Source organism: Protopterus annectens, chromosome 3.part0 (assembly GCF_019279795.1).
Source record: "Protopterus annectens isolate FY-2018-M chromosome 3.part0, PAN1.0, whole genome shotgun sequence".
Lineage (NCBI taxonomy): Eukaryota > Metazoa > Chordata > Ceratodontiformes > Protopteridae > Protopterus > Protopterus annectens.
The window spans coordinates 947,695,672-947,711,045 of NC_056731.1; the positions used below are offsets into that span (position 1 = coordinate 947,695,672).

The window sequence follows — 15,374 nt, forward strand, 5'->3', positions numbered from 1 at the left end:
TATGTAGAGAGTGTTTAATAGTATAGTGTTAGGATTCTGGTTAGTTTAGATTGTTAGAACTGTTAAATACTTCCCTTTTCTTCAGGTCATTGGCTTTTCTTTGGGCGTGACAGGGCTCTGTCAGCCGTTTTGTGTGTGTTTTTATATATATATATATATATATATATATATATATATATATATATATATATATATATATATATATACAGTTAGAGTGGTAGTTTTTATATATACCTTAGCTAATAGTAGTATAGTTTATTAGACATTTAAAACTCTATATTTAGCGTGATTTAGTAGACTATTAAGATATATACATTTATACATATCTTTACCTATATCATAGTGTTTGTTGTTGTTATTGTTAAACCATGTCTGAAAAGCAAAAATCAGGGTTTAAAAGGTGTGAGTGTGGTCAGAAAATGTCTGTTACAGACAATCACTTCACCTGCGTCTACTGCTTAGGCTCGGTACACCTACAAGAGGTGTGCTCTATCTGCCATTCCTTTAACGCCAGGGTCCTCCTGGAAAGGCGCAGGAAATTGGTGGATAGAGGACTCCTAAAGCCTGAATTTCAGGCTTCTTTAGATAAGGCTGACACCTCTTCCAAGGCTTCGAAGGGGTCGAAGTCTTCCAAAGGATCCTCGGAGCCCAAGTCATCGGCTCCGAGTTCCTCAAGCATGGTCCGTGCATCGACTCCACAGTCCTTGGAGCCGTGTATCGAGTCCTTGCCTTAGTGTCCAGTTGTGGAACTGATATTGGAGACCCCTCACTCTCCAATCCTTCAATCGGTTCCATCTTCGGCCCCTTCGACCCATCCCTCGACTCATTCTTCCAGGCTTTCCAATGTGGATCTGGACCATGTGGTTAAGAGGCTCATAGAGAACCTGGCCCTGGCCAAAATGCTATCTGCTTCGAGCCACTCAGCTTCGAAGCCTGAAATGCCCCCCCATGGCTTCTCCTCCTCTGAAGCCAATCAAGCGTTCGGAGCCGGGTCAGACAGAACCGATATTGGTAGAACCCTTGGAGCCAAGGTTTGATCCTCCTCCCTTGGCTCCATCGACCTTGATCTCCTCTGTTCCGACCGAGGAATCTCGGGGCCGACAGTCCCTTGCCGACTCCGGGGTGGAGAGTCGAACCGATACTTCGGTTCTGACTCTTCCACTTGGGGCTTCGGCGCAGGTGGCCTCGGCTCCGTCCTCTGGATTGGAGCGGAGGGTCTCGGTCCAGGGAGAGCTGTCAGTCTCTTCGGAGACGACTGACTTCTTGGACCAGGATTCTGGTGCCTTCTATGCTATGAGGAACGTCACGGCTGCCAAGACCACTACCTCCTTGGATCTGTCTTCATTTTCCCCAAAGGGACCTCGTTCTGCCTCTTCCCCGCAGATCCCCACAAAGCGTCAAGATCCAGGGCCTCAGGTATCCCCATTGGGTGACCCCTCCTCTCTGGGAACTTCACCAGATGCCACCACCGATGAAGTCTCTAAGAAGAGATTGTGCAAGAGGAGGCACTTGGATTCCCCCACAGGAATCTCTAACATCGGATACTGACTTGGAGTAATCAGAAGGGTCCCCACGGTCTCCCTCAGAAGATGTCTCCTTCGCAGACATATTGGAAATCTTAAAGCAGAGGGGTGATTGGCAGCCCCTTGCACCTTCTGAGGATGAGTCGGTTCTCCTGAAGGCCTTCGGATCTCAACCATCCACCTCCTAGGTTACGCCACCCTTCGATGAGCTGATGGAAATGGTTGCTCGAAGGGCGTGGGAATCCCCTGACTCAGTGGAACCGGTACCACGGAGGCCCAATAAATTTATTACTTCCCCCACCGACAAGGCCTTTCTTACAAAAGGAGTCCCAGTTGATGCCATGGTGGTGGCGGCGGCCACCAAGAAAGAGATGTCGGAAAACTCTCTGGCTGTCCATCCTCCTAATAGAGATTCTAGGACGATGGACAGATATGGGAAACGCATATTTAGTTCTGCGGCATTTTCCATGAGGATGTTCAACTACCTGACACATTTTACCCACCTTCAACGAGATCTCCTGAAAGAGCTGGGAGATACTCTTCAGGGTAATATAGCTGATGCAGTCTCGGAAAAGGTGACTGCACAACTCAACACCATCAATTCAATAGTAAACTCATCCATGCGCCTCCTTTCATATGCGGCCAATGGATCGAGTAGGGCAGCAGGCTCAGCGATAGCTCTTCGGAGGCAATCCTGGATGCGCCTTTGCTCCTTTGTGGAAGCCTTTAAATCTTCATTTGTCAATACCCCATTCGACGGGTCCGCTTTGTTTGGTCCCAAAGTTAAGGAGACACTTACTAGGTGTGAACAGGAAGGGAAGACTCTGTCTGCTGTAGTGGTCCGTTTTTCCACTCCAACCAGACCGTACCCCAAAGGGCAACGAAGTGGAAAAATGTGGTTCTGAAAACCTCAAGGAGCTTTCCAAAACACACCTACCGTTACCCCCTCTAGAGGCAGAGGGGGCAGAAATGAAAGACGCCGTCCAAATGGCAGAGGTGGTCCGCAGAACCAGGGCGACAGGATCAGTTCTCTGGTAAGCCCTATCAGCGTTCCTGAAAGGAAACCCGGCTGCCCTACTCTGGAGGCAGTCGGGGGTCGCTTGACTTTATACTCAGACACCTGGCTAAACATTACAATGGACTCTTGGGTAAAAAGCATCATTACCAGAGGTTATTACATCCCCTTTATAAAAACCCCACCTATATGTACAAGGATCCCAGATGTACCACCCAGTCTGAGAAAATTAGCAGCCGTAGAAGTCAAAAAGCTGTTGGACAAAAGTCATCCAGCCAGTCCCGGCAGACCAAATAGGATCTGGAACTTACTCAAGGTTCTTTTTAGTTCCAAAAAAAACAGGGGACTGGAGGCCCATACTAGACCTCAGCAAACTCAACACCTTCGTCAAGAAGGAAAAGTTCCGGATGGTCACGCTGCAGTCGATTCTCCCATTCTTATCAACGGGTGATTGGATGTGCTCTGTAGATCTCAAGGATGCTTACTACCACATCAAATTGGACAGATCATCCAGAGATCACTTGCGTTTACATCTGGAAGCCAGTCATTACCAATTCAGAGCCCTGCCCTTTGGCCTCACCACAGCCCCCAGGGTGTTCACCAAATGTATGGCAGTGGTCACGGCTCACCTGAGACGGTTGGGATTCTGAGTGTTTCCATATCTGGATGACTGGCTCCTCACCGCCACCTCCAGGCATCAACTAATCCAAACAAAAGACTACACCATAGACCTTTGTTCCCAGTTGGGCATAACTCTTAACTTTGAAAAATCTGCGTTATCACCCTCACAGCATATAACATTTATAGGGGCAGAGCTGGACACCGTCAACGCAAGGTTCAGCTTGCCCCAATTAAGAATCTTAACTCAAAAAAAGCAAGTATCCAGTCTCTTAGCCCGCAACAAAGCACCAGCGTCCCAGATACTACAACTCTTAGGAACTATGGCAGCCACATTGATAGCAGTCCCGTTAGGCCGCATGCACATGCGAATACTCCAGTGGTTACTCTTCGCACAATTGACGTACCAACAACTACCCATGTCTCACGAGATCAGGTTAACCAGTCTTTGCAAGAAGGATCTCAGTTGGTGGTTGAACAGCGACCAAGTGATAATGGGTCATCCCTTCATTCTTCCCCAACCCAGCCACAGTGACCACGGATGCTTCCCTGACAGGGTGGGGGGAGGCTATTTCAGGGAAAGGCTGTCCAAGGCACTTGGTCAATCATAGAAACACACTTGCATATAAATGTCCTAGAGCTGAGAGCAGTGTTCCTAGCGTTGCAACACTTTCACGACTCTCTTCCTCCAGGCACAGTTGCTATCCAGACGGACATCATGTCGGTTGTCTGGTACATCAACAAACAAGGGGGAACCAGATCATACCCTTTATGCCGGGAGGCCCTAAGGATTTGGCAATAGGCTGTATCCACCAGACGCTTTCTGATAGCAACGCACATCCCGAGGTCATCCAACGTGTTGGGGGACAAACTAAGCAGAGCCATGCTTTTGCCCCACGAGTGGTCTTTTAAACAACAGGTAGCGGACAACATTTTCCACCGATGGGGCCAGCCTTGCTGCGACCTGTTTGCATCTCCGATGAATGCCAAATGCAGCAGCTGCTTTGCCCTTTATCCCCACCAGGGAACGAACCCAGGGATGCGCTCATATACGATTGGCCCCCGGGCCTCCTATATGCCTTTCCGCCGATGCCCCTAATTCCCAAATTCATGCAGAAAGCCAAAAGTCTGGGAAGGACTGTGATCTTGATAGCCCCGTCTTGGCCTCGACAGATTTGGTTTCCCTTCCTGCGGAAGTAACAACTGGAAGAACCATGGATTCTTGACCCAGTGCCGGATCTTCTGACTCATTTGTCGGGAGTTCTCCATCCCTCCCTCACTTCCCTAAAACTGACAGTTTGGCTGCTCCAATTCCCACATTAGCCAGGTCACAAGATTTGTTTGCTGCGGTCCAACACATTATAGTTTCCTCTCATAAACTATCCACCAGGAAACTATATAATAGCAAATGGAAACGGTTTGTTCACTGGGCTTCTCAACATGACACTGACCCTTATGTAGCACCTGTCCATACCATCTTAGAGTTTTTGTCTTCCTTGTTCCATGATGGCATGGCAGCTGCCACCATTAGAGTTCAATTGGCTGTTATCTCAAACTTCCATGTAGGCTTTAACGGCTCCAACATTATGTCTCACAGACTATGTAAAGCATTCTTAAAAGGAATCCACCATCTCAGGTCACCTATTACATATCCTGTTTACCCCTGGAATTTGAATCTGGTTTTGTCCCAACTGATGCTTGCCCCCTTTGAACCTGCTTCATCTTGCCATTTAAAGTTTCTGTCCTAGAAAACTTCATTCCTGGTAGCCATTACATCTGCACGTAGGGTCTCCGAACTTCAGGCCTTGTCCTCCAAACCCCCATACTTGATGTTTCACTTCACTTCAGAAAATAACTTAAATCAGTCCATTGAGCTCCCAACCTTCTTCAAAAACCATACCAACAAACTGGAATATATGTTACACAAGCTTGATGTACATAGACAACTGAGCTTCTATCTATATAGAACGAAGGATTTCAGACAATCGGATCAACTCTTTGTTTCTTATGCAGAGAATAAGAAAGGTTTCGCAGTGTCAAAAACCACACTATCCAAGTGGCTCTCTGACTGCATCAGATTAATTTATGCTTCCACTAATCAACCATTAGAAACTAACATCAAAGCCCATTCTACACGAGCTGTTTCTACGTCATTGGCTCATGCAGCTTGCTTGCCTTTAGATACCATCTGTGCAGCTGCCACGTGGTCAAAACCTCACACATTTATTACTCATTACAAAGTGGATAGGACCTCCAGGGACAGGGCTACGTTTGGTTCCACTGTGCTCAGGAATGTTCTCCCATGAGCCTCCCAGGGTTAGGGTGCTTGGGACGCTACCCACGTGTAAGAACAACATGGCGAGATAGAACAACTTCACATAAAGAAGTTATGTCCTTACCATAACGTTCCATGTGAGTCGTTCATCTCGCCTTTTGTTCTTACATTCCTGCCCACCCTTCCCCTCCAGTCGAGGAGATGGTTGCCTTGGAGGATTGGTTCAATTGTCAGTCTGTTTCATACATTCCTACTCTTCTTGTTTCCTTCTACTTTTGTAGTTATCTGAGTAGGTAGACTCCATAGTCTTATTCTGTCGGTAGGCTGTCTTGGTTGCAGCATAGTAGATCTGGGGATGTACAGTAGAGCATCATGGGATATACACTAGGTCTCGAGCTTCTCTGAGAGTCTGAGCTTGAAAAGTGGCCGATTCGGAGCCGAGGGATCGGCTCCGACCCACGTGTAAGAACAAAAGGCGAGATGAACAACTCACATGGAACATTATGGTAAGGACATAGCTTCTTTTTTTAAAGAATTAAAAGACCAAGTAAGTAAACTAAAAACTAATAAAGCAACAGTGTTAGATGGTCTAATTCCTGAAAAGTATACACAATCTTACCAGATATTACATTAAAAGTTTTGCTAAATGCATTCCACGAAATCAGAACTAAGTTTATTATCCCACCTTCATAGAAATACTTGCTTACCTCACCTATAGTGAAACCTGATAAAGAACCTACTTCTTGTTCATCTTATAGTTGTCTGCTGATGTACTATGTTCTTCATCTGTAAATATATTGTAATTGCTATGTTATATTGTTAATCGCTATGTAATCCATTGTAACTACTGTCTGTTTATTTTAACTGTGGAGCTTTTCTCCCCGGGCCTCCGCTGAAAATGGACCTACGTCCAGTCGGACACTCCCGGTCAACAAATGTAAATAAACAAATAAATAAAATTATAGACCTATATCACTCTTAAATATAGATTATAAAATGTCCATAATAGCAAACAGACTTAATTCCATTATTCCTAACTTGATAGAAGATGATTAGTCTGGATTTATAAAAAAAGAAAACAGGAAAGTTGAAGATAATATAGTAAGGCTTCAGTCCTTAATAGACATAGGAAATAAAAAGAAAAATTAACTGACCCTAATGAGCCTTGATATTGATAACACATTTGATTCTCTTAATTGGTCTTACTCATTTAGAACATTACAACAATACAAATTCTCAGATTTCCTAAATTTAATAAAAAAAAAAGCTTTATGAAGACTCAATTTCTTTTCTAAATATAGGTTCCTTTTTATCCTTTCCTTTTAAAGTTTCAAAAGGTACTAAACAAGGTTGTCCCTTATCCCCCCTAATTTTCACCCAGTCTGTAGAACCATTGGCTAATTATATTAGAAATAATACACATATTAAAGGATATGAACTAAATAAAGACCTATCGTCAAAGAGTCAACTATTTACTGATGATCTGTTATTAACTAGTGATGATATTAAGACATCTTTAGAGTGCCTACTTAATACCCTAGAGTTATTTGAAAACCTGTCAGGTTTAAAATTCAATCATAACAAAACCCAAACCCTTTTAATAAATAAGAATGTCACCAACAGAATGAGAAACTGCAATCATTTTGACTGGGATACTACACAAATTAAATACCTGGGTATGTCCATTAATCTAAATCTTAGACACAGTCTCTATAAACTAAACAGAAATTAAAATCCTGTTCTTTTATTAACCACATACTAATGAACTTAAGATTTACCCAGTCTAATCATTTAATCAAAAACCTATTGATATATGTCTTTCCAATTACTACACCAGTGAATGTTTAATTTCCTTTGATCTTAATAAAATGTGTGGATTTAAGTAGGGAAATTTACTTTACTGGAATCAGTTTTTGTCTACAAACAAAATTAATTCACCAAATGATTGAATTGCTATGTATATTTTAAATAATAGTAATCAGTTTGATATACAAGTCTGTAGGGAAATTTTTACAATAAAATCATACTATTATTAGAAACTCATGAAAATAATGCACCTAAAATTTTAAAATTAATGTATAATATTACTAGTGGCTCTCTAAGAAGGGTCCTCCTTCATATCTATGATTTATAAAACTATTAGATCCGACCTTAATTTCATAGATGCTTCATACTGGAACTACTCTACTAAAATAAACAAAAAATTGCTATCAATAATGAAAAACTCTTCCTAAGGTCAATTTTGAAAATAACAATCTCCCCTACTGGAAAATATATACCTGGAAATTCCTCCATAGATGATACTTGATTCCACAAAGAATTACAATAATATGTAAAAAAAAAAAAAAAAAAAAAAAAAAAAAGGTATGAAATGTTGGAGATGCAATGCAGAAAATGCTGATTGGTATCATATGATTGTTACCTGCAAGATGTTATCTTTATTTTGGAGTGAATTTAAAAACTTCTGTAATGCCCTATGACATGATAAATGTATAATTTCTGATTCTCTTATCTTTTTTAATGTGTCGATTGCAGAGGTTATACCCAAAACTCAAGTACACATACTATGGTCAGTCCTTGCAGTTGCAAGAAAAGTTTAACAATGAATCCATTTATTTAGCCAAGTCATTGTTTGATAAAGAAATTACTAGTATAAGGCTGAGAACAAAAAAAATTCAACACATAAATTAATTGCTTGGGAAAAGTTGCATTGTTTATTGCAGAAATTTTAGTTGATTTCGTGAATGTGTATAGGAATGTATAATTTGTTATGGACTTGCATATAATTCTTTCTTTTTTTCTGTTATGATTGTAAATATAATGTTATTTTATTGTTCTTATTAAAATAAAAAAAATGTTGGAAAAAAAAAAAGAAAAGTATAAAATAAACAATTCATTGATGACCCAAAAAATCTTTATACAGAATTGGAAAACAAAGCAAAAGGAATAGAAGCAGCACAAAAAAAGAAGAAATAGACACATTTTGGAGAAGTATCAATGAAGATCTTGTGGAGCACAACAAAGATGCTGAGTGTATAGAAGATGTAAAAGAAACCTTAATAAGTTCAAATGTACAGGATATGAAATTGGATGAAGTAATGGCCAGAGAAATTGAAACAAAATTAAGAAAACCTCCTAACTGGAAAAATCCACACCCAGATTCAATACCTAACTTCTGGCTAAAAGTATTAGTATCTTTGCACAAAGATTTAGCCATGAGTAAGAACTACTTATATGTGCATCCTGAAGAGACACCAGCCTGGTTAACAACAGGAAAAATGGTACTCCTTAAGAGTGAATATGCAAGCTATTCTAAAAGCTATAGACCAATAACTTGCCTTCCAATAGTGTATAAACTAAATACTGGAATTGATGCCGGCAGAGTTTGTAGTCATTTAGAAGAAAATTCAATTTTGGCAGTAGAACAGAAGGTTAATAAAAGAAAGTTTTATAGAACAAATGATCATTTGCTCTTTAATAAAGTCATAATATAATTGTATAATATGTTGGACCTTTTCTCCTCGGGCGCCCGCTGAAAAAGGGCTCTTCAGCTCAGTCGGAGAATCCCTGTCCATAAATGTAAAATAAAATAAATAAAGTCATAATTGCTAATTGTAAAAAGAGGAAAAATCTAATTGTGTCATGGATAGATTACAAAAAAAATTTGACAGCATCCCACACTCATGGATAAAGGAGTATTCACAAATGTATACAATACACACTGCCTTGACTAATTACATTGCACTGACCATGAAGCAGTGGCAAACCACTTTGCAACTAAGCCACGATGAAAGGCAAATTATCTTATCACATGGATACAAATTCAAAGGGGATATTCCAGGGTGATTCTGTGTCACTGCTGCTCTTTTCCCATTAAGCTGTCTACTTAACAGATTAGGTCATGTTTACAGTTTGGCTCCCAGAAAACAACAGTGTATAAAAACATCTCATCTTCTTTTTGTGGATGATTTACCACTGCATAGTGCATCAGCTGAGGGGCTGAAAGCACAACTGCAAGGGTTCAGAACTTTCTCAGATGATGTAAGTACGTCATTTGGGTTTGATAAATGTGCAAAAGCGACATTCAAAGCAGAAAAGTTGCATCACCAAGAAAATATCAGTCTGTGACATAAAGGAATTTGACCGTTTGAGATGCAGACACCTTTGTGAAATATCACGTGTCAACAAGTTGCCATTTCCCACTGTCTTCATTGCATTTTGTGTGAGTGTGTTTGTGTGCACTCACATAGGAAGGCTCTGTTGTACCAAATGTCTCTCAAAAATTAATATAAATAGTTTGGAATTTACCACTACATTTGGTCATAATCATTCATTAACAAGCATGGATGGGTCTTTTATATTCTTTGGACATCCTAGATAAATGAATAACTGTCACTGTTGTCCATATGGGCTGGGTAGAGACCATGATTAAAAATGGCTAAATTTATAGAAAAGGGAAAATGAATAGCACATAAAAATTTAAATATGTAATGAATGGAGCATTGTATGTGTGTATTTAACACACAGAAAAAATGAATGTGTATGTATACTGTAATGCATATTTGTAGCTTTTAAAGGATTCAACACCTCTAGCCCCTGTCGGAGTTCAGAATATATATCATGTGGTCAAGTATTCTTTATATGATGCACAGCCCAAATTAAATACCAGCAAAGTTGTCCAACATGCACTGCATGCACATCGTTTTATTTCGAGTCATCCTGTATGCCGATATTAAATGGCATCAGAAGTAGTCACAAAGAGTTTAGCTTTTTTATGAGAATTAGTACAGTTCCTGGTGTAGGTACCTCCTTTTGTCCCAGGCTCAGAGTGTGCTCTTTAATCCCATCCTTTCCAACCCTCACCAGGGAACAGTTAAGCAGTACTTTTGACCTCTGCATTCCTAAAGTCACAGAGTTAGATTAGGTACTCAGTCCTTCCAACCCTGCTGCAGCCCTTCACTGGAACATAAGACTACCAGTGTTGTGTTGTGTTTTGGGAACATGTCACTGCTCAGGCTGACTTGCTGTACATTAACTTGTTGATAAAAGGTATTTAATGAAAAATGCAGAATAGCAGAGCATTCCATTTTCCTAAGAAGTATGTCTGTTTCGTATCAGTATGACGTTACAGATTTCACTTCATGTGGGTACATCACACAGGTTAAATAACAATTCTTGGGTATATATGCTGTGTACATTCATTCTTCAAACCATCTGTTGTACTGGAGAAGAACAGCTGTAGGTGTTCAAGTAGTGTGTTTGTGTTTTGGAACAGAGGAGGCTGATTCCTGTGTATATCTGAAGAGCACAAATTGGCATAGATTAAAATAAAATTATATTGTACTAATGGTGTTCATAGTGACTTTTGGTAAAACTTTTTAGTTGCTGTAAGCAACATGTGAAACTAGTGATCACATTTGCAATTCCATTCACTAGTGTATGAAAAGGTGATGATGTAACAAGTAGTGAAACTTCCAAAGTATTTTTAATGATTTGTTGCTGTATATTTTTGAAAAGAAGATTGTGTATTAAGCCTTTTGTAACTAATAGCATTTTAAACTTGTTTTTCAGGCTCCCAAAGAAGCTTTAGCCCAGTCTGTTCTGGCAGAAGTTCCTCAGCAAGTGGTTTCTTACTTCAACACAATGAAACTGCATCCTCCCAATGATGTTGGATCAAAATCATCCTAATCAAAAAAACTACAAGGAGATGAACTTTCTGTAAGGATGGTATCTTATTGCCAAATGCAAGCCTCATCTGCCTGGGGATGCTTAATATCATACTTTATAATTTTGCCCTTGAGGGATACCTTCTCTGTTCCCATGGTTCATGTTCCACAGCTGCAGCAGCAGCAGAAATCTGCCTTATAGTCCGTGACATATGCTACTGTTGTACTTCCACAGTAGGATCTTGGGAATAGGACCGCCCATCAACAACCTGATCTTGATGACATGTAAATTGACATAGTATCCAACGGCCACTATTGGACACTATTTCCATTCTTCTAAGAAAGTACAATTCTAGAATTTGGACTTTGAGTACTGGAAAAAAAATGACATTTTTATGGGATTTGTCTTTCAGGCCAGAATACTCATTCATCATAATCTGTACTTTATATATTTGTACTTTTAACCTTGTCAGTGTTCTTAAATAAATTCTAAAAACGTAACACTGAATTAATTATGTGTATATGTAGATAGACAAAAAAATGATAATGGATTCACAGTGATTATTCAAAATTACACTTAATCATGCAAATACTTCCTGGAATTTCAACACTTGAAAATGTAATTCTCTTTTTTTAATTACTGTATGTTGTCCATGCCTGTGGTAAGCTGTTCACCATAAAGTAGTCTTTATCTTTACAACACTTCAGCCATTGCATGAAATAAGCTGATGATACATACACTGCTTTGTCTCTTGGTGAACTTTATCTCCAGTAGTATGTGTAACCCAGTTTAGTACCCCAGTTTAGTTTGTTTTATTTTCTCTTATTCCTTTTAAGTTCATCTGCCCCGTATGTAATGGCATTCAGCTGCAGACATATGGCAGACATTCCATTTGTTTCTGTCTGCCCTTCACCAGTTTTTTCCTTACTACTTCAGAGACACATGGGGACAAGCTTACAATACATCAGTCGTCAAGAAACTTGACTATAGTTGTATCAGAAATGATGTTCTAATAAACGTTGTGTGTAAGAAGACTGCTTGTGAAGGTAGTTAAGGAGTTGTACCTCTTTCTTTACCTTATCTGGCAGTTTATTTTACATGCAGGGGGTATCTGTCCATTATGTAGCAAACCATCTTTCTAGTAATATTAATACTGCTTTTAGTACCTTATTACATGAGTGTATTTACCATCGCTGTTATGTGCTTGAGGCACATATTTTCAAAGGGAAGAAGATCATTACAGGCCTGAAGACCAGGCATAGGTATTTCCTAAATAATCTGTATGAAATAGGCAATACGGCCTAATGTTTTTGTTTATTGTAATGCCTCAGCTTTATTCAGCTTTAGATCAGATAGAAGAGATGCAAACTGGGAAATTACATCTCTGTTAGAAAACTGATACAATGTTCTGATAAAGGTTAGACCATCTAATGGTGTTCCAATGTGTCTTTTAGCATGATGTGTTTTAGGGGATTACATTAAGTGATACAATTCTAAGGAAGAGTCTGTTTTCCAAAGGATAATGTGCTGCACTAGGTTACGATCAGAACTCATAGAATGGATTGCATTCAAAGCAGTCCATGGATGCACAACATGTCCAGGTGTTAGTAATATGCTACCAGACGTACAGGTATTTTATTTTACTTTTATTTTTATTTTACTTTTATAGTGTGTTATTTAGCAGTTCCTTCTATCCCTCTGCCATACAATTAAAATCCTCTGACCACCACCACCAACCCGTTTTCAGTTGTAAATGTCACCCTGTTGAATCTTTTTATAAGCATGACACAAGTACCTTAACATGCACAGTGTGTCTCTCACACCTAGGTATCCAGCATAACTTCTCTGCTTGTCATGCTAAATTTCTCTCCTTGTCTTGCTAAATTTCCCACATTTGACATAATCTGTGATCAGTTGGCAGACTTTGTAACTATGTATACTGTACCATTTTGTATTTTCTGGTCTTGTTTACCATACATAGAGGAGTAAAATAAAGCTATAGAGCACACTGTACATATTATCATCTGATTTACCAGAAGAATGTTTATAAATCCAGTTAAAAAACACACTTTCTCACTCAATCACACACACACACACACACACACACACACACACACACACCAAGATGCTGCACAGTGAAAACACATATGATTATAGGTTCATAGGTTAGTACTAGGCTAACTGCCCTTGTGAGCCATTGTAAGCCTAGCCAGTTATCCCTTGTGAGACTTAAACCCTGCACCTAGTGTTTGTAAGACAAACACCTTAACCATTAGGCCACCCTCCCAACCTTATCTTAGTTCTGTGGTGTCCAGTAAATGGTATATTTGTTTATATACTGTCTGTGGTGCGGTTTTGTTCCATTTCTGAAACTGAGGTTAATTAGCTTTTTACTCACAGCAAGAGGTTCTCCGGTTCAATCCTCGGCTGGGGTGCCTTCTGTGCGGAGTCTGCATGTCCTCCATGTGGTCGCGTGGGTTTCCTCCGGGTGCTCCGGTTTCCTCCCACATCCCAAAGACATGCTGTAGGTGGTCCTAGGCATGAGTGCGTGCATGCGTGTGTGTGCCTTCCATGGAAGGTTGGGCGCCGGGCTGGCAACTCCACACCGTAAAACTCCATTGCCAATCATGAGCAGACAGATGGTCCGCTGTGGCGACCCCTAACGGGGAAAAGCCAAAAGAAGAAGAAGAATAGTCCCATTTTCTTGGATAAATTATTGTTCTTTAAAACCGTAACTGTAGATATAGTTTGATGTTATGTGGTCCAATCTCGCCTACATTCTTACTCACGGGTTCGGAGCTGAACATCGGCTCCAACTCGGCCAACTTATTTTTCTAGCACAAAGTCTCTAATTGGCTGGGCTAACCTGGTATCCCATGTTGCACTGCTCCATAGCCCCAGATCTTGTTTGCCGCATGTGTAGCTAGGACGTGGTCTCGCTTGGCTGTGGCTAAGTAGCTTTAAAACTTCTTTTTTCTCACTGATATTTGTGTTTTTTTCTCACAAAAGCTATTTTAGTAGCTATTGCTCTTGTTGTTTAGCGTGTCTTGTGGTGTGAGTGATTTTTTTGTTGGTATCCTTCTGTTCCGATGGGCTAGGCCCATTTAAATTAGAGGACCTAGTCCTCCCTCCATTGCATAGTTTGTTCTAATTTTTCCTGTGTTTTAAAAAAGTGGGTTTTTCTTCGCTTCTGTATGTGTAGATTAGTCATCTCTAGAATAATTTAAGTTAGAGATTCTTGTCAGTGGTTGTTAGCGGTAGTTCCCACCTTAACCGTTGTTGGACTAGGGTCCTGTTGCTTATTTGTGTTGTGTGCATTAGCTTTATCGGTGGTCTTTAGTATGTCAAAGGAACATAAACCTTCTGGGTTTAAGAAATGTTCTAAATGCAGCTACAAGATGTCCATAACAGATGGACATTCCGTTTGTGTATACTGCCTCGGGGCTATACATTTACAAGAGTCCTGTAGCTTTTGTCACGCCTTCAGTCTGAGGGTGCTACAGGAAAGAAAAAATAAACTTGTACTGAAGGGTCTTCTAAAGCCTTCCTTTGAGGAGTCCTTGGACTCTTCCTCTGGTTCACAAACTAAAGCCAAGACTTCTAAGGCTTAGAAGAGATCTCCGGCTCCATCTGTTTCATCGGAGCCACCGGAGAAGACTACCAAATTGGATTCTACCTCCTCGGCTCCCTTGCCCTCGGGGCCGCAGGAAGTAGCTGTGGTTCTTGAATCAGCCTCGGCTCCAATTCTGTTAGAGCCCATTCAGAGCCAGTCTCCTAGTGTTAGACATGGATCTCCAGATAGGAGATCACAGTCACCTTCTCTGTCCTCCAAATCCTCCAGACTCTCTGATTTGGATGTGGATAGGGTGGTCCAGGGGCTCCTGCAGTTGCCTGTGTTGGCAAAATTATTTTCGGCACCGACCCAGTCGGCTCCGGAGCCAGTCCCGATGAGTGCACCGATGGTTCCTCCTCTGAGCACCTCCTTGTCTTTGGAGCCAGAGTGCTCTGCTCCGGGTGATGTTCTGCCAGCTCCGATACCTCTTAAGGCTTTATCAGTGCCGACGTCTGCTCCAACCATGTCAGCTCCGGCCTCTGGTTTCGGAACTCGGATTTCCTCTGTCAGGCCCGAGGGGGATACTTTGGGACTTATGTCGGTTCTGCGCCTCCCCCTCAGCGCTTCGGCTCGAGGAACTTTGGCTCCGGTCGTGGCCTCGGAGGTTGGTCGGTCCTCGGATTTGGAGGGACCCACCTTCGAGGCCATGAGGAGCGCATTGGC

General features: G+C 41.0%; 1 protein-coding gene across 1 annotated transcript in view; it reads left to right on the forward strand.

Moving 5' to 3' along the window:
• LOC122796643 (copine-3-like) overlaps positions 1-11,598 on the forward strand; it is a 1,386,610-nt gene extending 1,375,012 nt beyond the window's left edge. The window contains exon 16 of the mRNA XM_044065280.1: positions 11,003-11,598. Within this exon, the coding sequence (XP_043921215.1) occupies positions 11,003-11,119 (117 nt within the window). The 3' untranslated portion in view covers positions 11,120-11,598. The remainder of the gene's footprint in view (positions 1-11,002) is intronic.
• The last annotated feature ends 3,776 nt before the right edge of the window (positions 11,599-15,374 follow it).